This window comes from Taudactylus pleione, unplaced genomic scaffold (genome assembly GCF_031769625.1).
Source record: "Taudactylus pleione unplaced genomic scaffold, aTauple2 ptg000043l, whole genome shotgun sequence".
Taxonomy (NCBI): Eukaryota; Metazoa; Chordata; class Amphibia; order Anura; family Myobatrachidae; genus Taudactylus; species Taudactylus pleione.
The window spans coordinates 9,838,649-9,865,757 of NW_028284445.1; the positions used below are offsets into that span (position 1 = coordinate 9,838,649).

The 27,109-nt window shown below is 43.5% G+C and overlaps 1 protein-coding gene across 1 annotated transcript in view; it reads right to left on the reverse strand.

Annotated features, from left to right (window-relative positions):
- RXFP2 (relaxin family peptide receptor 2) overlaps positions 1-27,109 on the reverse strand; it is a 389,469-nt gene that overhangs the window by 131,733 nt on the left and 230,627 nt on the right. Inside the window, exon 3 of the mRNA XM_088460250.1 lies at positions 11,338-11,415. Within this exon, the coding sequence (XP_088316376.1) occupies positions 11,338-11,415 (78 nt within the window). The remainder of the gene's footprint in view (positions 1-11,337; positions 11,416-27,109) is intronic.

A 27,109-nucleotide genomic window follows, 5' to 3' on the forward strand; every position in this document is an offset into this window, starting at 1 on the left:
TAATGGAAACGATGGTTTATCAATAATTTAAAAAAAAATATAAATTATACCAAAAAATTTCTGCTTTCCAAAAGGTGTGGAGGATGATATGGAAGAGGCTGCTGGGCATAGTAGGCCTACAAAACCTGGCAAAAAAAAGGCAGCCACAATTCACAAGGAAGGAGATGAAGGTTTTGGTACAAATGTGCACTGACACCCTGCCCCAGGCCCCAAGGAATATGGGTGCAAGCCAGAAGTGGAAAATGTGGGAGGACATAGCCAGTGCTGTCAATGGGGTGAGTGAGTTGGAACGTGCAACCCGGGATGTTAAACGCCGGTAAGTACAAACTACATTTGATTAAAAAGTGTTTACAGGACAAAATACTGCAGTAATAATGCCAACTTTTTATACAACAGATGGACCGACTTCAAATATCGGCTGAAACAAAAACTTGCAGATAGCGCTAGGCATGCAAGGGGGACAGGTGGGGGTCCCACCCCTGTGTCACTTGAGCTCACTGATTTGGAGGAGCTGGCACAGGGGTGTGTGCAGGATGAGGAGGTGTTTGGCGTGTCGAACATGGATACCGACATGCCAGACTTTGCGGCTCCTCATGTTGACCCAGGTAAATGTTGGAATGTTAACAACTCTGAAATGTTTTTGGGAACATATCTAGATTCTAATTTGACTCTTTTCTCTTTTTTCTCACAGAGACACAGGTGGATGAGTCTGCTCCAGAGGTGAGCGTTGGCCGCAGAGTTTCTGCTGGCTCTGCAGGGGAGGAAGCAGTAGATCCGGCTGGGGACCCTGTAGAAGACAGTCCAAGGCCTTCCCCCTTGCAGGCAGTAGTCCTCCTCACTGATCTCAATTTCAAAACGGATCAACAGACCGAGATTATGTTGAGGCAGGACGCCAATCTGTTACGGGTGGTGGACGCCCTGGAGGCAAATTCTGCGGCCAACGTGCGAATTGCTAATGCCCTGGAGCAGTTCGTTCGCCACCACATGTTGGAGCCGGCCTCCCTTCCTGCCGGAACATCAGGACCCTCCACCTCTGGCACAACAACAGCCATCCCTCCAAATGTGCCTAGCCCTATGCCTAGTCCAGAGGCCACAACATCTGCCTCTGGGCAGGCCAGGCGAAGGACATCCCGGACCCGTACCAGCTCACTCCCCACCCCGGCCAAACGCCCTAAAAGGAGATGACAGCACTGGCTAATTTCCCCACAATCCATTTCTGTGTTTGCCCCATATTCCTTAATGGCCAAAACCTCCCTCTCCTTTCTTGTGAATTGTTTTTAATAATTTTATTGGTTTGTGTATGAAATGCCACTTTGTTTATTTTTGTGGGCAAAAAAACAATTTATGTTTTTTTACGTTTTTTACATTATTTCTGTGAGTAAAAATAATATAAAAAAAAATACAAACTGCTCAATTCTCTTGTTTATTTCTTTCAAAACTGGTTTAAAGGTAATCCAGACAACAAAATAACAAACAAGACAACGGAAAGAAAAACATTTTTTAAATTCTAAACAATCAAGGGTTTTAAAAAAAAAAAGAGTTTTAAAAAACCAAAACAAAATACGAAACCAAAAAAATGGTTTCTTTGGCCATAAAATATTCGCTTATCAAAAAAACATGCGTACAATATTGTTGAACTACAAACCCCCACAAAAATAGATAAAACCAAAACAAAAAAAAGTCTGCTAATTGATTGTATTAGGCCGCAATTAGCAGCTGAGTAGTTCACCTGCTTTCGGATTTTAGCAACTAAAAAAAGGCTATCAACGAAACACCTTACAAGCAGATTAACAATTACAAGATGATTGTTTATGTGGCCGCAAATGATACATCGCCACACCATCGATGAGCCCGAAGAAGGCCCAAGAGACCATTGTCATTGCGGTAGACTATACCAGACCACAAGCTGAGCGACCAGTCTTACTGCAAATTGGATCAGCCAGTGACGTATGACTTGTTCCGTACACATTGGCCGCTCGCATCAGATAATTTATGTACGCCCAATAAACGCCTCGACACGCCTGCGTTTTCCCATCTCCACCCCCGTCACCGCCCCCAAAACGGACAGTTCTGTCAGTCACATTTGACATGTAATTTCCTCTTCGCTTCCTCTTCGTTCGACGAACGACTGAAAAATGATCGCAATCAGCCGTACGCACATGCGCACTGTTACACCGACGCATGCGTGGTTGTACAACATCGGATCGCTACGAGCGAACGTCCGCTTACGAGCGGCTCTGAATGAGGGCCATAGTCTGTTACTAGTTAGCTATCTCCGCAGTTGCGAACATGTTTCGTTGACATAAAAAGTGACTACATTATTGTCACTATAAAATTTGATGGATACTTTGTAAGAAAAATAAATGACAGTAGATGGCGCTAGAAAAGCAGAGTTATATACCGTATAATGCACTGACGGAAAGTTTATTCTGTGCATTCATCTTCGATTCCATACTGCAGATTATGAGCCAGTTCTGAAACTACTTAACATCTACCAAAAAACAGGATCGGTCTTCAAAAGTCAGCCATTCTTTTCTTTCTATGACAAATGCAATACTTTAAGCCTGTTATACCAAATATAGGGGAGATTAAAATCATTCCAAGTTAATGACAGTATGGGGGTATTATATGGGGTTCAAATGATGTTAAAAATGCTATTTTTCAGCTCCATCCCATTACTTCTTGTATAAACCAGACTACAGACTTAACAACTTGTAATACGTCCTCTCCTGGGAGATGCCCGGACGGAGGCGCAGCTGATTATTTAGAGGGGCGGGGCCAGGTTCCTATGTCATTAGGGCAATTATGCCCTAATTCCTGGCAATTATCTCCCTAACCTGTCCACTTCACTAGGAAGCGGGTTGAATGTGGGAGATCCAAATACTCTTCCGGGGTTGCGGGGAGATGTATGAAAGCTTGGTGAGAGGTAAAGTGAAGAGAGATAAAGTACCAACCAATCAGCTCCTAACTGTTATTTTTCAAATACAGACGTAAGATGGCTGTTAGGAGCTGATTGGTTGGTACTTTATCTCTCTCCAAGCTTTGCTACATCTACCATAACTTCCTTGTTCAAATATTGTGTTCCTGACTGATTAATCTAAATCTAGTCACATCAGAATTTATGGGCCGTGCCAAAGGAATACCCAGCCTGCACCCAAAGGAGAATAGGAGTCTCCCATCTTGCCCACTGAGGGAGTGCAAGAGCAAGATTTTCTCCAGTTTTGGAATGGTAATTTAAAGCTTAGGGGTCTATTCACTAAGCAGTGTTAGCAGACAGAGTGAAAAGTGATAAGGTGCCAGCCAATCAGCTCCTAAGTGCCATCTCACAGGCTGTATTTGAAAAATGACAGCTGGGAGCTGATTGGCTGGCACCTTATCACTTTTCACTCTGTCTCCTAACACTGCTTAGTAAATAGACCCCTTAGTTTGGGAAATAGTGTCTGTGACACTTACAGTATGTGAATGGTGCAACAGATCTCTTACTCACCAATATCATGATTTTTATACATGAGGTCAACACTGACATATAAACAGTCCACATATGAACGTGTGGTGGAACCAATCCCTTTACTACCCAGTAATAAATATATATATATATAGAGAGAGAGAGACACAGAGAGAGAGAGAGAGAGAGAGAGAGACTGTGCCCAGAGTTTGCTGCGTATGCGCAGGTCTCCGGAAAAAAGTCTGCCGCACCATTTTCCTACTGCAATTTCTCTACTGCGCATGCACAAACTGCCGGGAAAATGCCCACGGCGGCCATTTTTCAAGCAATTTTTACAGCGCTGATAGCTCCGATGTGGGACTCTGGAGACGTAAGTATTAAAGTTATGGGTGCAGGATGTGCGGTGTGGGCCCCCCTGGACCCAGGGGCCCGTGTGCCCCATGCACCCTGCACCCATTATAAATACGACCCTGCAGTGGGTTGTGTTTGTGCTGGAAGAAAACAGAATAAAAAGAGTGCAAGGGTTAAATTTACTACATACTTGCCGACATTCAGCTCCCTCCTTCCGGGAGGGGGCTGAATGTCAGCTTACAGCGGGGGGCGTGGCCGCACTATAACGCCGTTGCGTGGCGTGGCCAGTGCGGGTCGGGGGTGTGGCCGCGAGATTGCGTCATCGCGGCTCCGCCCCCTCATCACAATGCCGGAGTAAATGGCATTGTAAAGCAGGGGGCGGGGCCACGATGACGCGATTCAGCGCGAATCGCGTCACCGGGCCTCCCCGCTGCGGGGGTTTCCCTAGTAACTCTGCAGGAGGGTAGGGAGGGATGGCGACTTGCGGGAGGCTTGCCTGCCTTCCCGGGGGGCCGGGAGCGGCACCCGAAAATCGGGAGGCTCCCGGCCAAATCGGGAGGGTAGGCAAGCCTGATTTTCTAACCTCTGGCTTTTGACCCAGAAATTGAAAACATCAATAATATTAAATGCAAAACATGGGCGGTTCTGCATTTATATTATTTCCATTTTAAGTTTCATGATCAAAACTGCCGAAAATCAGCTGCTTGCAAAAGCTGCAGTTTAATAAACCTAGCCCTTAATGTTTTGCCAGTTAAGTAATGGAGGGGCCGAGTAGGGGCACTATTGCTGGACTGTGCTTAGGGCACCAGTCAGCCTTAACCAAGCTCTGCCCACCATCACTTTCAATTATAGACACTAATTAAAAGAGTCAATAGGAGAAACCACCAGGACTTAAGATCTGAAAGTGCCAAGCCGCAAGGGAGGGATCATTTTGTATCTCTCTCTGGGAAATAAATGAAAAGACGCCTATAGGCTAGATTATGTCAGGAAGGGATTCAACAATTATTTATTTGTTTTAGTTTATCAATAATTGGTACAGCAATTAGCTTAATATACACACAGTTAAAGTTACTCCAGTGCTCCAAGCAATTTGGCCAACACGGAATGCAGGTCTAGTAGAAGTATAAGGATTTATTCCAATGTATTTTGAGACCTGAGTGAGATTCATATAGGCAACGCTCAATAAGGCACTTATTAATGAAGAGTATGAATTGTTCAGAAATAGTAAGCTATATGCAGCATGCATAGAAATGGAAAAAGGTGAATCAATATATGGTTCACCTCTAGGGAGCGCTGGATGTGGACTACAAAATCAGGTATATTCAATATCACAATTTATTAAGATCAAATTAAGATACATATAAATGCTATTATGAGGCTAAATAAATTGTCTCACACAATACATTTTTAGACAATTTATTTAGCCTCATATATTGATTCACCTTTTTCCATTTCTATATAACTCATTGGCTTAATTAGAGGTTAATATTGGGTAGCAGTGGTGAGATATATTTCATAGATCTATTGTTCTTACTTGTTTTTCATTCTGAGCGCCCGGTTGTGCTGTTTTGTTGTTTCTAGCTATATGCAGCATGCATACCTTCTTTTTCGATCTGCCCCACATCACTTTGTCCTTTAATAGGCACATCATTCTTCTCAATACTACAAGGGGTTCTTCAAGAAAGGACAGGGCAGGAAGCACTGGACATTCCTGCCTGGTATCTCTATGCACAATCAAGGATGGGAAAATAGATCCCCCTATAATGACCTTAGCAGGTATGTCTGGTGTGTTCCAGGATGGAGATAGCACTGAAACTAAAGGACATACCTGCTCCCTGTGCCTGTTGTGTTAAGTATTGGGGCTTCTGGGACAGGAAAAATGTGTAAGCAGGCTGTTATAAACTATTACACATGGTTCAGAGCAGGGCCGTAACTAGGGTGGTGCGACCTGTGCCATGGCAAAAGGCACCGCAGGGCAGGGGGCACTGTTTGGGCATGTAAATTTTCCTGTTTATTATCATTCTCCCTTGTAGTTACCTCTTCTTTTATTACCAGCATCTCCTGGCCTCCCCTATCACTTCCCTGGCCCTTCCCCATGAGGCCATGGGCCTTTTTCAGGTGCATTATCTTATGTCCCAATTAAAAAAATGAGGGATGAGGAGAGGGGGGGGGGGGAAGGTGCCAATGCTCTCTCTGGCACAGGGCACCAAAAAGTCTACTTACGGATCTATCTCAGAGAGTTCAGTGGTGGTGCTGGAAGAAGAAGGAAGCTGACAGATAATGCGGAATGAAGAAGAGGTGCCGAAGAGGCAGAAAGGAGAGGTGGCACAATTAAGCAAGAAGACATTTATGGAGCAAGATAGTACCTGATTCTGATTCTGATCAAATTGAGGACTCGTGGAAGACCTCACTTGGGAACGGCTGGATACAGAGGACACAAGCATGGAGCTCCCTTGTGGTGTACCCACAGTGAGCCAGCTGAGGATTGCAGACCACGAAGGACTACTCTTGGTCTATTTAGGCCCCACTATACCACCAATGCAGTACCTTCGCCTTTCATAGACCCCACTAGACCACCATGGTGATAGTCCTAATAAAGGCTGGTCCCAGGACAATAAAGCCACCAGGAACTCGCTCCGTCCATTTCCCTAGACCAACACTTGGAAACACCACTTTTCCTTGGCCTACTAAACAATCTGGTGAATATTCGAAACAAAGGCTGAGGATGCCCTGGCCATTGCTCAGATACTACTGGACTACCAGGGAGTATGCCTCATTTCCAGGCCAGAAGCAGTAAACTCCTTAGTCAGGCATTAGCATCCCCAGAGATGCTGGGCTGCCCCCAGGGACTAGTGCCTGCACTGTTGGCTCCTCCTCTGTGACAGGAGCCGGGTGCTGCAGGAGAAATGTCACACTGCAACACCCGGCTCCTGTCACTGAGGAGGAGCCGGCATTTTGGTGTCACTCCCTCCGAGGGCGTCACCCGGTGCGGCCTGCACAGCCATAGAGACGCCATTGCATATCAGCAGCTTTCCCAATCCCAAAGTTAGTAGAAAACATGCTGAGAGCTCAGTATACTGTGATCTTATTAGATCGCAGCTGCAGCAGTTATACTATATTCTCAGAATTGTGTCTGTCTAAGACTCATTTGGAAAATCAGACATGACCAGCAGCCATCACTGTCAAATTGCAACATGCACCTATGGCAGGGCCAGATTAACAATGGGGTGGATGGAGCTACAGCTCGAGGCCCTCAGCTACAAATAGGCCCTTCATCATGATAGCATGATGATGACCAGCCACCAGCTGGCCATAAATCATAAATATTAACATTTTATTTTTATTTCCTCACAAATGTTATACTTTTACATATTAGAGAGATATTGGTATTGATAGTGTAAACGCCCACATGGCACTGGCCACACTCACACAGCACTAGTCACACCTCCCCCACTTGTCATAATAGGCCCTTGAGCATATTCAGCCCCAGGCCCATTTGGCCTTTAATCCGGCCCTGACCTATGGTCAGTTACCTACAAGTCATCCAACTCCACACACGTGCATATTCGCCTATTAGGTTGCCATCATGGAATGCATTTCATGTAGACACACCATTATTGTATTTTGGCTGCATCTACAATCCCCCTCCAACTTCCTTACAGGCCCCCTTGATGCACGGAGACTTATGTGGAAAATGATGCGAGTTGCCAGGGCAAAGGGCGCACCCTGACAACCGACGCCTACAGTATATGTGAACTTAAAATAAAGAGCGTTGAGATGGAAAAAGGCTGCAACTTGCATTTACGTTCATCTGTGAATGAGGTCCCTAATGTTTACATAGTTTATAGTAGAGAATATATTATCCTGTATACAATACTTTTTAGGCTGTAATAAGATCATTCATTGTTGTTTGATCAAAATGACATTTTAATCGACTATTTCAGATTATAAAACTCATCAGTTAGAAGGTTATTTCTGTATCGCTGCTGACGAGCTGACAACTGTGATACAGTATGTGCCTTCATAGAGGTTTTCTCGCTCTGATTGTTCAGCTTCTGACACTTTAATTTATCAAGCAGCCACATCTGGAGCTGAGCACCAAAGAGAGCTCTGAGCGGCAGCTTAGTGTGTCATTCACTTTATAGTGTAGAGCAGAATTGGGCAATTTGTTTGGCTTTCCAGCTGGAGAGTCACAGGTTTCCTATCTCTAGTGTACAATGTTTTGTATAATGCAGTGTAGTATATAGTTCTGAGCATCGCGGGTAGCTCGGTGTGTAGTATACAAACGCCAGTGATTACAGTAATGCCCGGAGTATCCTGAGGATGCTACGGGGAGCTATAAGGGCAGAGGTGTGACCATCTAAAGCGTCCTAAGGAGGCTCCTGGTGGCACTGCTGCATAGATACTGGCTGCAGGGTGCAATTCTAGGCACCCTGCTAGCCAGATGAGGCTAGCAGAAAAAAGTTCAGCGGGCCAGACCAAATGATTCTGTGAGCCTTATATGGCCCCCGGGCCTGAGGATCCCCATCCCTGCACTAGACAATATCGCTCATGGAGCATAACATCTAGTGGATACCCCCCTTAAGGTGACATCAGGTCTGTTTCCATTTCATGTATCACTGTCTTTATGTTGTAACTATATTTAATTTGCTATTATGTTTGACATTGTGATAAAACTTATAGAATAATTCTGTGAGGTAACTAGCTTTGTTGTGATAAGATGGGATTTATTTTATTAGAGATGTGCGGTTTGGTTTTACTGAAAAAACTAACACTCCCGATTTTTGGGGTTCCGAGTTAAATCGAGTCCCGGCTCAGATCACTTTTGGGGTACCGAGCAGAACAGAGTCCCTTCTCAGGTCTGCTGTAACTTCGGAACTTGAAACTTAAATCGAATCTCGAGTTTTGGATTGCATATAAACAGGTCCAGATTACATGATTTTAGCTTTTTTTATCAATTTTAAAGAAATCCATAATCAAATCCGAAACAAACCACTTGAGGGGGAATCGGTATGAAATTCGATTCCCGGCATCGGCAGCCAGACAGATGAACAGATCCCGACAGCGGCAGCCCGACAGCGCTGGAAATCCCGATCGTCCTCAGGTAAGTAATAACTAACCTAACCCCCCCTAACCCTAACCCTCCTTAGGGGTGCCTAACCCTAACCTCCCCCCCAAGTGCCTAACCCTACTTCTCCCTGTAAGTGCCTAACCCTAACCCTCCCTTCCCCGCTGCCTAAACCTAACCCTCCTGGGGGGGTGCCTAACCCTAAGTCCCCCCGGGTGCGCTAATCCTAACCCTCTCCCCCCTGCTTCTGTCCGCTCGCAGTGCCCAGCATCCCTTCGATCGGGATGCCGGGCACCTGTCTCCCGGCGTCGGGAAAATGACAGGCGTCTAGATATAGACGCCTGTCATTTAACCCACGCCGGGAGAAAGCAGTCGGGAAGCTGGCTGTCGGGATCACGTCAGCTGGTTTCCCGATTGCATCCCCTTGAGGGTGGTTTTGGCAAAACCAAAACGAGGTCCACGCACATTTCTAGATTTTATTTAGTTTGCATCAAGTGAAAGAAGTTATTGACAATGGACACTAATTAAAATGTAGCCACACCCGAGAAGTACACAAGTGAATAAATGCCTTTCTTGAAAGACATTAAAGGCTCTATTTACTACAAACCGCATTTGTAATACAGATTGTAGTGTGATATTACCGACTGAATTCGCATTGTCCCTTGCAGGGACAGAGCTTGCGATAAAGCTCTGACCCTGCGAATCCCCACCGCACACTTATCACGGTAGTTTCGCAAAAAATACCGTGACAAGTGCCGATGCATCCGCCGACCGACCACCGCTAAGCCCTACACCTGACGCTAAGCCCCACGCAATAGCGAACCCCTCCGCGACCCCCTCTCCCTTAATTACACTTACCTGCAGTGTTTGGTGCTCCGGTGATTTCCTCCATGGCTCTGGTCAGCTGACATCCCATACTGCACTGGGACCCGATCAGGCGACGACCGGGCACCAATGCAGGCTGGGAGACCAGCTGACCGGAGGGAGGACATCGAGGGAGCCCCGGTCACCGGTCCCTGGACTCCGGTAAGTTTTTATTTTTTTTACTATTTTTATTTCTTTTTTTTACAGTGTATCAGCTTGGGGTCTGTTTAGACCACACAGCTGATCACTGGGGCCGGCTCCGGGCTCTGCTCTGCGAGTTAGAGCAGATCAGGAGTCCAGTAACCGGGGGAGACCCTGGATAACGCCACCTCCAGGTGGCGTTATTATCATAGGGCTTTCCCTGGTATTTTTTCACAATTTATTTTTAGTAACTTTGGCCAGATCACATTTCCCATTACAATTATGGGAAATGCGATCTGCTTACTAAAAATAAGTGATAATTAGGGCTTGGAGTAGAATTTTACGAATTCTACTCCAACTGCCCTGTAATAACTTTAGGTGAAACTAAAATTATGTGAAAAGTGTGTGAAAACACCCTTTTTCACTTTATTTTAGTAAAAATAATATTAATAAATAGAGCCCTAAGCAACATTTGGAACAGGTGTATGATACAATTACTTATTCTGGGATCTAGAAGTTACAGTACAAGCAGCACTTGCCAGTATGTTATGTTCATTGATCCTGCTATGGAAAATAAGGTATCCAGGCGATAGATAGACAGTAAAAAGGTTGACAATGTCTACATAGATACCAGATGTTAGACCAGCAATAGGTTGACAGGGACAAAGGTCGAAACAGTAAAGGTCGGCATGAAAGAAGGTCAACAGGTACAAAAGGTCGACAAGGTCAAAAGGTTGACAAAAAATGGTCAACATGCAAATGGTTGACAAATTTTTTTTTAGGTTTAGGTACTTACCGGAGGGTTAGGATTAGGCACTTACCCTGGCGGTTAGGCTTAGGCACTTACCCCGTCAGTTAGGGTTAGGCACCAGGAGGGAGGGTTAGGGTCAGGCACCTACTCCAAAGGTTAGGCACCAAGGAGAGGGTTAGGGTAAGATTAGGGTTAGGAAAAAGTTAAGAAAATTATAATGTACAGCAAAATGCTGCTGTGCCTTCCAAAGTGGAAATATTTATTTACTCCCAAAGCGTATTTTAAGTTTTATAAATAAAATAAAGGTACTTATATTGCTAAGAAACATATCACTATTTTGTTCAGTTTTGCTAATTATATAAATAAAGTGCTATAAAAATATGTCTAAAAAAAAAATGTCAAATAGTTTCAATTCCATTGTAGTTTACAGTTTACTCTAATGAGATAATTTAATAATTGGTATTGTTCTATTGGAAATAATCTGGAGCCTTGACAAAAGACAGGGACATTATGTACAGCAAGAGACTGTGTCTCTGCTTGAAACCTGCATAAATAGCTTGTTATGGAAGATTTCATGCTTGTGAGACAATCTGACTGCTTGCTTCAATGATGACAAATGTGAGATTCCTTCACTGAATTTTATAGCTGCATTGTGTTATAATACTTGCCACAGAGAAATAAATATATACTGTACAAAAGTCAGCGTTAGTTACGTACAGCATTCCTGGGGCTCCAGGACCTCATTTACGTTCCGATGTGCTTCGTCGAACATATTTCCCCATCCATTGTTGTCTCCTGGAAATAAACAATCTATTGTTACTCTCAATACCCTTATTATTGTAATTGAAGAGATGAGTGGATGAAGATGTTACGTTACGTCGAGAAAAAAAGTGAGATCTTTACAGTTAAAGATAAATTTGACATGAATTGGACAAAACACTTTAATCCACAAAATATAGCAGTAAATAAACTACCTACATTTAAAATAACGTTGTTACGATGATCCGTAAGTCATAACTTGTTCATCCATTAAAAATATAATTTTTCAGAAAATTGTTACATAACACCTTAAGCCACTCGCCTTAGATTCAAGCACCTTCCATAGCACTGTACGCATTATGCAACATGTACAGACCAGTACTATTAAAAGTTGGTCATAATACTTAAAAAGGAGAAACAATGGGATTGTTGACCCAGTAGCACTCTAGCCCTTTTTCATGGTTGCTTGCCACCCTTTTTCTTACCAAGTGGCTCCAAAACAGGATAGGGGACAACTAGTTGGACAGAGAATTCGGGAAATCAACTGAAGTAAATTATTCATGCTTTCCCTGATGACCAGCCTTTGTCTAAAGTCACAACTACAGAGTTTATTGTAAAAAAAAAAAAAACAACAACTAAAACAAAAAAACTGTCAAACAAAACTGTATACTGGAAGTTTCCAGCTTATCTTACTGTCACATGGGAAAAAAAACCCGTAACTTAAGTAAGATCTCCATCAAAACCTACATATACAAATGCATGGCTGTGATAAACCAGCTCTAAAACAGTCATTTTCTTGGGACGTCCCAAAGATGCCATCAGCTGATGATGACAGATGTAACCAGTAAGGTAATAGGAATCGGATGCATTAAAAGGAAATGGGAAAGTGGAAATCATTTACAAATAGAGGTAACAATACAACAATGTAAAAAAACATTCCAAACACCAATACTAATAAATGCATCCCATAAAATCAATTTATAAAGTTAAGACTGTATAGTCATGTAATGGTCCTGGGATGAGTGAATGGACCGTCCAGGAAGCTAAAATAGCAACAGAAGTGAATGCAGTGAGCGAAGGGCAGTAGAAATTCGAGACAAATGTCCCTCTGATTGTTTAGTTTATTCTTTGAAAAACATTGGCAACACAATTGTAAGTCTGTGTGAGATCACTTTGATGAGTTAATATGGGGGTATATAGCTTTTAAAGGACTACTATATGGGGGCAATAGAGTAAGGATTTGTGCACATGATTGCAATACAATTAGAAGTGGATGCATCAGGAGATATGCATATTAGGAAGTTTATCCTTTCCGGGAGCTGGCTCAATAATATGCAATGATAATGATGACTATCAGCAGCACTAGTCACTTCTGATTGGCCCCTCCAGATGATAGTACTTCATTCTATAAATCACACTACCTTAAAGGGCCGAAACTAAGATTTTTGTAACCCAGGGCAAGGCAGTAATTTGGCACCCCTGCCATAACTATAGACTCTGTCCTTTCAGAACCTCCCCCACAGGTGTCTCTACAGCAGTCTGTGCCCCCCCTTCCCGTATCACTGCAGCAGCCTGTGTCTCTCCCCCCTATGTATCTGCAGCAGCCGCCTGTGTTTATGTTACCCCTCCCCCCACCACCACTTACATGGATCTTCTCCTTGCTCCTCCTTAAGGCAGTGTTGGCAGTAGGCTCCTCACACATTGTTCTTCAGCGAGAGTGACACGTGCAACAATGTTTGGACTGGACGCACCTTGAGACGCATTTGACTAAATATTAGGGATTTCAATACAGAAATCATTCACAAATCCTGGGATTTAGGGATTACCAGGCTACAATCCCGTGATTTTGGGATTGGCATTAGAAAAACAAACAAACAATGATAAATGGTAAAACAGCTCAAATCTCTACACTGGATATTGGAAGTTAGTGGACCAGGCTCATGATGTAATGCAAACTGCAATATTTAAAAAAATGTCTTTATTCATTTGCTGAAAATATGACCTAAGAAAAAGTAAGACGTCCAGGGTGTCATAGCTAATTCATCTTTGTATTTTATTCCCTATATACCCAGCTGCAGATAAAGCACATTCAGCCTCTATGCTAAGTACGATTAAGCCCATGTCCATATCTTCAGCTGCGATGTCTCCTGCAGATTTAGCTGTGCCTGTGTCAGATTTATCACCATCTTCATCTGTATTAGGCAGAGTTACAAGATGATCATCAACGTCTTTGACTATACAAGAGGAGGACGGATCAGCCATTCTTATGGTTGAAGAGGGTTTGTAGATTGTGAATGTTCAGTAGTGCCCTCTTTGTAGACTGTAGATATAATATCTTTCCTTAAGCCTGTAGTCTCCATATAATGGTAACTTCCGGTTTTCAGATGCCGTGAACCGGAAGTGACATCATTTTTGCCGCTAAAACAGAAAGTGACATCATTTTGGCACCAAAAATCCGGAAGCAACATCATTTTGGTGCCAAACCGTACTGGGCGGGCTTGAGGCCCATTACTAGTATATAAGGAGTCTCTGTGAATACATCCCTCACCCCTGAGGAAGCCTATATTGGTGAAACGCATAGGGATGCCCCTATGCTACAACTACCACTACTTACCTGCTCTGTGCCTACGGGTCCCCCCAGCAAGACCAGCCACCACCCCTTTCAGATAATCGACCTTTTTCTTTTTTCATTTTAAACTGTATGTAATATTTGTGCTTCACATTTATATGAATAAAACTAGATGCTAATTACATCACCTTGTGGACACCATTCACTCATAAGGTTGCTGTCCAAGGGTACATATGGGGCGTTCTGGAGTCTGAGGGTTCCTCGAGGCCGATTCATCACTCTGAACTGTGTTTGGACCATGGGATTCTGCATTGTATGCTTTTATAACAAGCGTACATAGGGTACGGGCAATAGCCAATTGTTCTCTATTTTATACAATTGTATCACGAAATACCAAACACTAGTGGGCGCTTGTCCTTTATTTTTTACTTTATCCGTAGATTATACCACCTAACCTAATGGTGACTAGGGCTAAGCTGCCACTTCTGATAAGAAGGATTCTATAGTGTGAAATACTAATTGTATTGGAATATCGAAACCGGAATTAGGATCAAGCGCCTCAGTTCTGTCTTCTATCAATTCCTTAATTGTATACTGTATATATTTTTTAATTTGTCACTCAGACAGTGCACCACAAATGTAATACAATTCTTTTGTAGCAAGCTGGTGTTTTGTTTTTCTTTATATAGAGTAAATGAGCAAGGCAATGCAAAGGTTGCCTCAGTCTCCCTGGCAATGTCAGTGTGATTGTTTTCTTTTTGTAACTTCAGTACTGACTCCTGTCCTGATGAGTCCTTCTGCTGAAATTGCTGCTGCAAGCCGGCACCAGAAAGAAATACAAATACAACTGTCCCCAGGACCCCACACTCCCACTCCACTCCCACCCTGCCTCACCCTCAGGGGCCTATTCATCAGCACTAAAATAATGTTTTTAAGGACATTTTCCTTAATTAACGTTATTTTAGTATTCATGAACACACTTAGCACAGGAGATATCACTGATATCTCCTTGCTAAGTCCCCCTGCGTTAATTTCCACACTCCCCATACATTAGTATGGGGATATGGAAATAATGGTATTCATCAAATTCCGAAAATTATGTATTTTTGGTATTTGATGGTGTTACCATACGCCACTGTGAGGTGGCATATAGTAGGTGACACTTACCTGCTTCCAGCTGGTGAGGTCCCCCGGCGTCTTCCTCCATCGCTCTGGACTCTCCTCTGGCTCCGTCTGCTATGCTGTCATGTGCTCTCCCCAGCAGAGCACAATGAAGTTTAGAAAAAAAAAAGTGTTTTTTTTTTTTTCTAAACTACTGCGTTCTGCTGGGGAGAGCACATGACAGCATAGCAGACGGAGCCGGAGGCTGCTGCGTGAGCAGGTAAGTCGGGGACGGGGGGAGGTGAGCGGAGGGGGGAGGGGGGGACACACAAAATTACCGCAGCTGTAGGCAGTGCTGCGCATGCGCTGGGTTAACGAATGTAACAGAGCATGCGCAGCACGGATTCCAACAGCGGTAAGTTAGAGTAGATAGAGATAACTATCTATTTCCTGAAAAGCTGTCACCGTAAAAATTACAGCTTTTCGGAATAGATATTTATGGGGAGGAGGAATTATGAATTCCTCCGGTAATTAGGTAGAACTCCATGCGAGTTCTAAACCTAATTACCTCCAGAGAAAGTTTAGGTATGATGAATAGGTCCCTCAGTCTCTCTCCTCTCCCCCTACTGTCTACTCTCAGTACTCTCCTCTCCCTTCCCAACTACTACTGTCTACCTCAGACACCAGTGACCGTCTCTCTCTAAGCCAGCTAAGAAGTCGCAGCAGGAGGAAGTGGCATGCTTTATATACTACTTAGCATGTCACTCACTCACTTCTTTCCCACCGGCTGAAGTCCGTCCTTGTCTCCTTCAATGAGTGACAACAGCAGCCAACTCTACTCCAGACTGTCAATTCACTATACTCTGCTCAGCCATGACACCCCCTCTATAAATCCCATGTTTGCTCTTGTAAAAAAAAAAAATTCAGTTTAATGATTTGATTCCAAATATTAAATGTCTAAGAAAAATGTGAGACTTTGGTGGACATGTATCAAGGATTGCAGAAAAAAAAGAGATTTTTCAGACTATCTTGGCGTGATTGTAACCGCACCGCCAAGCAGACCACCTGTATGTATCAATAAGTACTTTCAGGGACAGATCCTCTGATACCAAGCTGTCCAGGCAAAGTATTTACTTCCAGATTTTGGCCATTGAGCTCTGCATTTGCAAATGAGCACTAATGTAGATTGATCCAAAGGATCCCTTCCTGAAAATGTTAGAGATATCGTAGCCATAGCCAATAGACTACAATGGCGAACGCCATCAAAAGAAGGTGTTAGCTCTGAGAACACAAACCAGATCAAAATACCTATGGGGACTCCTCTGCTGAATGACAATAGAGGGAGCCCTGTTCAAACATATGGGGCAACCTCAACTGTAGTTTTCAGAGAATTTTCTGCAAATCTGCTTTCAATCATTGGCTACATTGAATATAATAAACAGTAAATGTTCTGTATGGTTATATTCATTTAATTAAAAAAAGTAAACTTCTATACGAAGTTATTTTCCCAATTTATATTGCTTTGTAGAGCTCAACATAATGGTTTATAACAATTTGGCAATGTAATTATATCTCATCACATATTAATAAACGCAATGTACTGAAACATAAATTTATACAGAATAATATTTGTATACCCATGTGTTTCTCTAAGCATTTATATAAACATTTGGCAACAATACACCTCTGTATCTAATTTGGAAATGTTGGTGCGATCAAGATTTGCGAATGGTTGTATACTAGTTAATAAAATGAATGAAGATATAAATGATAAATCAGGTATATTTTTCTCTTATAAATATCTTAGATTATGGATAAAAAATTGATTACAGATGTAGCGTGTTTCTTGAGAACTGGATGCAGGATCAACCACTTGGATAATATGATTAGCTTCATCAGATTTACAGCATGTTTAAACAACAGAAATATTAGGTCAGGAGAACAGAGACTAGCGCCTGATCAAGCCGACAGTTCTAATCACAATTGTAAACCAATTAAGATTTTTCTTTTACTGTGCTTTATATATGCAAATAGCATACTGTACCTCTCAAAACCAGAGGTCAGTGGAATGTGAGGGGGGAGGTGGCAAGGCTGTGGCATGCTGGGGGCGTGATGGTGGCACACTAGGGACTCCCTGTGGGCGTACTTATGCAACACCTCTGCCTCCCCCCCCATTCCCCACGGGTTAGGACAAATATCCTGATCCTGCAACCACCAGACGGATCTAAAAAAATCAGGACTGTCCCGCCAGCTTTTGAAAGGTGTGAAATAGTGTCCTACAAAATGTAACAGGCTATTCGTAACTGTAAACGTTTACTTTACTTTTTACACATTTATCTTGTTTTATTTTAATTTATTCCTAGACCAACTATTTTAAAAAAATGTCCCTAAACTTGTAATACAATTTAACTGAATACAAAAAGGTACCTATTAACAGAAAAAGTCTGAAAAAAAAAAAAGGTTTACATTCTAGTAGTCGATAATGGAAAACCGCCACCTTCCTAGTTAAGAGGAAAAACAAAACACAACAACAACTGCACTGTAGCAGTACTCAGAATGATCCAGATATATACGCACTTCAGTGTTGGATAAAGGTAAATAAAAAATGTATATAATAAAGCCATCGAACACAATGTAGTAAATACATATGTCTTACATATGAATCAACGGACACAGAACTACAGTGGACAGTAATAATACGATGTAATACCTTAATAACGTGTAAAAAAAGTAACCCATGCTCATAAAAATGCAACTGCATAAGTTCCTTATTAAACCGACTTTTAACCTGTGATAAACTATTTACGGTATTGTGACTCAGTTAGTCCTGTGGTAATTGCAGCTAATACATATTGACGTTACATCATACAGGGGTCTATTTACTAAGCAGTGTTAGGAGACAGAGTGAAAAGTGATAAGAAAGTGATAAGGTGCCAGCCAATCAGCTCCCAACTGTCATCTCACAGGCTGTGTTTGAAAAATGACAGTTGGGAGCTGACTGGCTGGCACCTTATCACTTTCATATCACTTTTCACTCTGTCTCCTAACACTGCTTAGTAAATAGACCCCTGTATGATGTAACGTCAATATGTATTAGCTGCAATTACCACAGGACTAACTGAGTCACAATACCGTAAATGGATCCTCAACAGTAATTTTAAAGTTCAAACATACTCACTCGGAAACATAATGACAGGGCTTCAGTGAAAATGATACTAATTCACTAGAAAGGTGCAGTTTCAATTTGGCACAATGTACACTTAGCAGATGTATAACATTAATAAATGTCTGCACACACTTTCATACGCCCTGTAAATTGCAGACAATTGAGGTTCATAGGCAAAATATTACCAGTATAAGCAGCCACAGGATCACAAGCTGAGAACAAACAGCACAAATCTCTGTACACATGTTGCTGTATTAAATCCACACTTCTGAAAGTGGAGGTGATTGTAATCTCCGGATACTAGGCGTGATGGTAAACACTCAACATAATAGCATTATTATAGTATTTAGTTGAGGTAGATAGATAGTCCACAACAATTTAAAATGCAAATGATCCCTTAACTCGTTTCATTGCCCAAGAAAATTTCATCAGAGGATGGGTTCATAACAAAGTCTCTCTCATTAATCCAGTAGGGCATAGTGATTACAAATTTTCTTAATTGAATACTTTTATGCAACTGGGAGATGGAAGACTGCAGCCAATCGAGGATAGTCATTACTTTCTCTAGGTCCATCTACAGACCAGGTACCAACACAATGTACTCTAGAAATTGCATTTGAAGGGATGACACAAAAATATGCAACAGGATTGACACACCAGGAGGGGTAAAACAATGACTGAGGATCTGTGTAGACTAGAGGAATGGGCAAGAACATGGCAACTACAGTTTAATGTAAAAAATATGCAAAATCATGCACTTGGTCTCAATAACCCTAAGGCTAAATATAGTATCAAGGGCACTATATTGGAAAATACAGTGGAGGAAAGAGATTTAGGAGTCACCATTTCAGATGACTTGAAGGCAGTCAAGCAATGCACCAAAGCATTGAGGAAGGCAAGTGAAATGCTTGGTTGCATAGGGAGTAGCAGAAAAAAAAGAAGTAATAATGCCCCTGTATAGGTCTTTGGTACGGCCTCATATAGAATACTGTGTTCATTTCTGGAGCCCATACAGTACAGTATCTCCAGAAGGATATAAATACATTAGAGATGATACAAAGAAGGGCAACCAAAATGGTGCATGGCCTACATCACAAAACTTACCCGGAAAGACTAAAAGATCTTAATATGTATAGTTTGGAACAGAGAAGGGAAAGGGAGGACATGATGGAAACTTTCAAATACATCAAGGGTTTTAACAAGGTACAGGAGGTAAGCATTCTTCAAACAGAAAGGGTAGTGGATAAGTGGAATAGCCTCCCATCAGAGGTGGTTGAAGCTAAGACAGTGGAACAATTCAAACACACTTAGAATAAGCATAAGAATATCCTTAAGAGAGACCTAAGGAGCAAATAGGGTTGAAGTTGCCAAAAGGATAAATGAAAAGGGGCACACTAGATGGGCCAAGTGGTTATCTGCCGTCAAATGCCATGTTTCTATGTAATCTGTTCAAAGAAGCATTTCTGTAAATTGCAGAAGGGTTTATGTTCCCGAAGTCATAGGAGCACTTCTGCAATATGGGTGTAGTGAGATTCAAGGTCTTATGAGTAGTTTAAAAAATTTACAAAATATACTAGTACAATAGGTGTTGGAAAATTTTGTTTTGCAGTATTAAATGAACAAAAACATCCTTCAGAAATGTGGATTGAATTATAGGCTCTATGGAAGTCAAGCTAGATGAAAAATCGCTTCTTTGAGTTAATCAAAAAAGTTTCTGACATCATTAAGACCTCTATAATCAATGCAACCCCGAAGAATGAAAATCAATCCAGCTCCTGCCGGGAAGGAGAAGGGGCAAATGTAGGTTCTCAACAGATTTTCCTTAATGGCTTTGGTCTAAGGGAGCAAAACTTACACACATTGAGGAAATAACTGGAAAACCGAAAACCATTGTGGAGGGAGAACCTCAGATTTTGCTTGCTAAAAACATATTGGAAACTTTAACACTGTAGTGCAGAGGTTCCCAAACGCGGTCCTCAAGGCTCCCCAATAGTTCAGGTTTTAGAGACATCCTTGGTTGAGCACAGACAACTTAATTAGTATCTCAGTCAATTTGATTTAACCACCTGTGCTCAACTGTGGATATCTCTAAAACCTGAATGGTTGGGGAGCCTTGTGGACTGCGTTTGGGAACCTCTGCTGTAGTGGAATGTTGGAATTCACATCAGTAAGCTCCATTGCCAAATCTGGAAGAGGAACTTCTTTGTGAAAGCAGTGACTTGGACACAGGCAAGAATCTGAGTAGACATCCAGTATGAATAAGGAGAATGCAACTGGAGTAAAAGAAAGACCAAATTCACGGTGCAAGGAGTTACTATGAAGGTATTGTATATTATTTATTTATGTAGCACCCATACCTGGAGAGTCAATGGGGTGGTTCAGAATTGAATTGTGCCAATCGGAAACATACTGCCCTCAATGGCAGTTAGGAAAAAGAAATGGGAATGTCAGGAGGAAATTTTGACAGAGCCTACCTGGGACAGAATCCAACTTCTTGTGGCAGAGCCTAGAAAGCACAAAGAGTCCTGAAAATGACCAGATCTTGTGCAGGGTAAAGGGATGGAAGATCTACAGTGTTTTGAAAGACAGCCATTAGGTTGACACCAAATGTTTTACAAGCAATAGGTAGATGAGGTCAAAAGGTCGATAGGGTCAAATGGTCGACAGTCATAAACATCATAATAAAAACAGAAAGGGGGTGTCCCACAGATGTCCCCCAGCACACCAAACTGTACCTGCAACAATAGTTGAAAACTATTGATAATAGAAATTCAGAGATATTTGTTGCATGAATTTACAAATACATGGTAAGCCACCAGGCCAACTTCACAGCTTCTCTGATACTGGTGGTCCCTACACTGCATGATAACATACCCAGTCTGGGCCATGTAATTGTCTATTGTAAGGCCTCAAGGTAAAGGCACATATATAAATACGGAATCGGTATCATATGCCAGCTGCCGCATGGCCGGGAGTTTGAATCCCGGCAGCGGCAGCCCGACAAAACAGCAGAGCCCGGCAGCGGAAGCCCGACAGCGCTGGAAATCCCGATCGTGGTAAGGTAAGTATTCTCTAATCTAACCTAACCCCCCTAACCCTAACCCTCCTTGGGGGTGCCTAACCCTATCCTCCCCCCCTGTGCCTAACCCTAATCCACCCTCTAAGTGCTTAACCCTAACCCCCCCTTCCCCGCTGCCTAAACCTAAGTCCCCCGGAGGGGTGCCTAACCCTAAGTCCCCCCCCCGGGGGTGTCTAACCCTCCCTCCCCCTAGCCTAACCCTAACCCTCCCGGGGGGGGTGCCTAACCCTAAGTCCACCCCGGTGCCCTAAACCTAACCCTGCCCCCCCGCGGCTGTCCGCTCGCAGCGCCCAGCATCCGCTCGATCGGGATGCAGGGCGCCTGTCTCCCGGCGTCGGGGAAATGAGCGGCATCTAGATATAGACGCCGGTCATTTATCCTACGGCGGGATAAAGCAGTCGGGAGCCGGCTGCTGGGATTCCGGCAGCCGGCTTCCCGATTGTATACCCAGAAATACATCCAAATTGAGAGACAGCTTACCTGGGAGTCACCCCTGGGACCTCCAATTAGCACTATAAGAACCAGCATGCTCTCCAAATGCTGGTTCCATCTATGCCTCTCAAAACAGCAAACATAACAAAATGGAAGCTCCTCAAATCAATAGTTTTCAACTATTATTGCAGGTACAATTTAGTGTGCTAGGGGAGACATCTAGGGGATAACCCCTTTCTGTTTTTTGTGATGTGTTGACTGTAAGAAATGATGCAATTAGACAGGAAAGCTATGAAGGTTATGTGGGTGGTTCTGCAATCTGATAGGCTTGTTTGAAGAGGGTGAGTTTTCAGAGAGTGCTTAAAGGTTTAGAGGCTAGCGGAAGGTCTTATTGTACATGGGATCGCATTCCACAGAGTGGGTGCAGTCTGAAAAAAGTCCTGTAACCGGGAAGTAATGTGTGTGGATGAGAGGAGCAGATCTTGTGTGGAACGGAGAGGTCAGCTTGGGAGATATTTTGAGATAAGTGAAGAGATATATGTTGGTGTGGTTTGGTTAATAGTGTTATGTGTAAGTAAAAGTATTTTATATTGAATATGGTAGAAAACTGGTAACTGATGGAGGGGCTTCAGAGCGGATCAGCAGACGATGAACATTTGGCGAGGAAGATCAGCCTCGCAGTTGCATTTAAAATGGATTGTAATGGCAAGATTCTGTTTTTCGGAAGACCAGTAAGGCAGAGCTGGATTAAGGGTCAAATGGGACTGGGGCTTAAAATATTCGAGGGCCTATTGTGAGACGCAGTGGAGCTGAGACCAGTACTAGGTGGGTGTGGCCAGTGCATGTACACCTCATACACTATCTGCCCTAATGTATCCCTAGAGATATAAAAGTAGAAAAATTGCATAATTTTGTGAGGAAAATAAAAATACTTACATATATCCGCCCTATTATTAATCTAGTCCAGACCCTGACATCTCCTGATCCCCAGTTTTTCTATTCTAACCAGAGTGCTGCTGCAGGCCATCTGGACCTAGAGCTGATACCTGATCTAAGCTACAGCCATCTCTAGCTGCTGCCTGCATGCATTGTGATGTCACAATGCAGGTCACAGCCATATATAAAGGATGCCCAGCTGCTGGCAGCCATTTTGTAGTAACATTTTGTTCTACATTGATACTCTCTGACTAGTTCCTGCTTTATTTAAGCAACTTTGAATAAGGACTACTGAAATGGACTTTGGATTACATCTTCCAGTAAGGTTCTGAACAGCAACATTTTCAGAAAAAGAATCTGAATAAAATCTTCAGGTAAGGTCTATATAACAAATTTTGGCCTGTCATCCTCTCCCCTCCAGACACCTCCCTCTATTTTATCTGCAGTCTTTAATTTAGAAACAATGGATGAAGCAAATTATTCATCAGACATGATGCTGCATAACTTAAGATGGGTATACATTACTGGCTCACACATTTTAAAATATCAACAGGTGGTGCTAATTATTTAATTTGTGATACTGAGGGGATCTTAAAAACATGCAACTTTAGTACAGTATTATATACTATTTACATTGTGGTCATAATAATGCGCAATTGGGAGGGGGGTTTCCAGGCAACCGGAACCACCCTCCCTTGCGTTTGCCTATAAGTACACACTTTCCCAATCCTCCAGGGATCCAAAACCAGACCTGACTGTTGACACAATCCTACTGGAGACCTGGACGCAGATTTAACACTTAATACATTCCTCCACACCTGTCCAATTTTGCAGCAGATCTCAGATCTGCATCTGCTAAAAAAATTTAATGCAAAGATTGTGTCACCATACACATACTCTTCCAACCTTTGGAAGACCAGCTGCCACTCACAGGCAAGGGCACAGCTATAATAGGTGCAGAGAATGGGGCTGCATCTGGGGCCCGGACCTCTCCCTTACCTGACTTACACTGCCATTTCCTGAGCCCCGGCTTTTCTATTCTTACCAGAGTGCTGCTGCATTGTATCTAGGCCTAGAGCTGATCTATGCTACAGCCATCTCTAGCTGCTGCCTGCATGCATTGTGATGTCATAATGCAGGTCACTGCCCCATATAAAGGATGACAAGCTACTTGCAGCCATTTTGTGGTGGCATTTTGTCCTACACTGATACTCTGAGTAGTTCCTGCTTTATTTAAGCGACTTTGGATAACAACTACTGATATGGACATCTTACAATAAAGTCCAGAACAGCAACATAAACATAATCTGAATAACCAGAGGCATAATTAGACATTTTGATGCCCTGTGCCAGAAAGAGCATTGGTGCTTCCCCCCATATTGTAGACAGAGACAGTGTGCGCTGCAGGCACGTGGGCCAAAAAATGGGCATGATCTAATAAGGAAAGGGCATGGCCACACTATAGTACCCCCAATTTACATTATGCCATACAGTAGTGCCCTTTATTAACATTACACTACATAGATAGTAGTGTCCCTTATACACATTACGTTACATAGTAGTAATGCCCCTTACACATTATGACCACACAGTTGTATGCCCCTTACACATTATGCCCACAGTACAAATCCCCCCTTACACATTATGCTACACAGTACAAAGCCCCCCTTACACATTATTATCAGAAGTGGCTGCTGGTCCGCGAGCTCCAATCGGTTCGCGACCAGCGCCACATTAGAATGAGTGGCGCTGACTGATCCACGGCATGTCTCCGTCCTGTACCGCGCCACCTAAGCTCACCCACCATGCAACCCCAGCAGATAAAAGGAGGGAGCTGGCTTATTGGGAGATCCCATTTTAGTGTGAAAGTCCGATTTTAATAGTGTTTCATTTGTCAGTTCTGGGGGGCTGCTCTTACTGGGGGGCATTACTGTGGCATAATGTGTACCCTTAAGGGGCATTACTGTGGCATAATGTGTTGTAAAGGGCATTACTGTGGCATAATCTGTTGCAAGGTAGGGGCATTACTAAGGCATAATGTGTTGCAAGGGGCATTAACAGGGCATTACTGTGGCATAATGTGTTGTAAGGGGTATTACTGTGTCAAAACCACACATCCTTTTTGTGCTCTATGTTGTTGTTTTTTTTTATTGTGGGGGTGGGGGAGCCAAATTACTGTCTTGCCCTGGGTGACAGAAATTTTAGTTTCGCCCTGGAACATTATGCTACACAGTACAAAAGTACAAAGGCCACACCCCCTTACACATTAAGCCACACAGTACAAAAGTACATAGGCCAGAACCCTTACACATTATGCCACACAGTACAAAAGTACAAAGCCCATACCCCCTTACACATTATTGTATGTCCCCCCTTACACATTATGCCCCCCTTACACATTATGCCACACAGTACAAAAGTACAAAGCCCATACCCCCTTACACATTATTGTATGTCCCCCCTTACACATTATGCCCCCCTTACACATTATGCCACACAGTACAAAAGTACAAAACCCATACCCCCTTACACATTATTGTATGTCCCCCCTTACACATTATGCCCCCCTTTACACATTATGCCCCACAGTAAAAAAGTACAAAGTTCATACCACCTTACACATTATGCCCCCGTTACACATTATGCTGCCCCAGTGTCTCTTCTAAATGCAGCACTTACCTGTCAGTGGGTCACTGTGTCTCTATCCACACCAGTGCCGTCTCTTCTGCAGCCGAAGGAACGGTTCCTCAGTGCAGGGCATTGTGGGACTGGACGAGACGTCATGATGTCTCTCCCAGTGCCTGAGGACTGGGGAGGGGCAGGCAGCTACAGCGCTGCCCACTATAATGTATATTAGTAGCATTGCGCCAGACAGAGAAGGAACCGGGAACACAGCTACTATTATACATTGCAGCGGACAGCAGATGAGAGGCAAGGGGGTGATCGCGGGTGGAGGCGGCTGGTTCCGCCCACAGGGCATGTGCGCTGAGGGCCTGATTCAGAGCCGGACGCTATTTGCGCTCGCTCGTCCAGAAAAAGGGTCTGGCTATTTAAATTGACCTTTCACTCTTTGCGGTCTGTTGACGCCTCTAGCTCTGAACAAGAGAACAAAACATGCGGACGTTTTTTTCTAAAAAACGCCCCCTGGCTGCTCGCATCCTACGTCATCTCCGCTATTTATTTGATTAAGCGAGTACATCGAAAGGCGAATGAACTGCTCGCTATTCTTGTGGTTGCATTTTCCTACCGCAATGATGCGAGCACTTCTGGCTAAAAGACACCCAACTGACGTGGTCGATGACGCTGCTTTGTTGATTATGCACACCCATTAAACGCCCGTTTTGACCGTTTGACACGCCTGCGTTCGGATCTCCACTCCCCATTTTCAAGCACCTTCCCCTGTTACCACCCACAAACGCCTCACTCTGTCACTCAAATTAGCAGGCATTCGCTATATTGCGAGCACACGATTTCTGACCGCACTGACTGGTTCGCGCATGCGTACTAAAATCCATACGCATGCGCAGATGTGCGAACATCGCTCGGAATGAACGAGCGGCCGCATACGAGCGGCTCTGAATCAGACCCTCTGTGCGGCCACACTGGCTACACCACCCTAATTACGGCCCTGTGAATAACATCCTTAGGTAAGGACTATTTAAGAACCTTTGGCCTTCACCCTTACCCCTTAAGACACCCCCCTCCATTTTATCTGTAGTTTTGAATTGAGAAACAATGGATATTGCGAAGTATTCATTTGATATGACACTGCATGACTTAAGATGGATACACATTTGTTCATTCCTCTGGGGATCTGGATGCAGATTCAACACCCTATATATGCCAGCCTCCACACTTGTCCAATTTTGCAGCAGATCTCAGATCTGCATCTGCTAAAACAATCTACTAAAAAGATAATCTCTGTACACACTCTTCCAACCTTTGGCAGACCAGTTGCCACTCACGGGTAAGGGCACAGCTACAGTAGGTGCAGAGAATGGGGGTGCTATGGGGCCCAGGTGGCCTCTGGGACCCAGCCCTCTCACTGCACTGAGTTACACTGCCACACAGACATCTCTAGCTGCTGCCTTCATGCATTGTGATGTCACAATGCAGTTCACAGTCCTATATGAAGGATGCCCAGCTACTATGCGTACATACCTGTCCAGTTTTGCAGCAGATCTCAGAGCTGCATCTGATTAAACAATCTACTGAAAGGATTGGGTTATCTTCAGTGGTGGAACTTGTGAGTGGTGGGCCCAGGTGCAAAAATGTCTTTTGGGGCCCCCTCCTCCGTCCTACTCCAAGTTCAAAGTGCAGTGGTTGACAGGGAGTGGTAGAGGGTGACAGGGAGAGGAAAAAGGTAGACAAAAATAGGCAATAAGGAGACAAGGAGAGGGTTCAGGGAGAAGCAGTGGGTGAGAGGGAGAGATAACAGGCAGTGGGT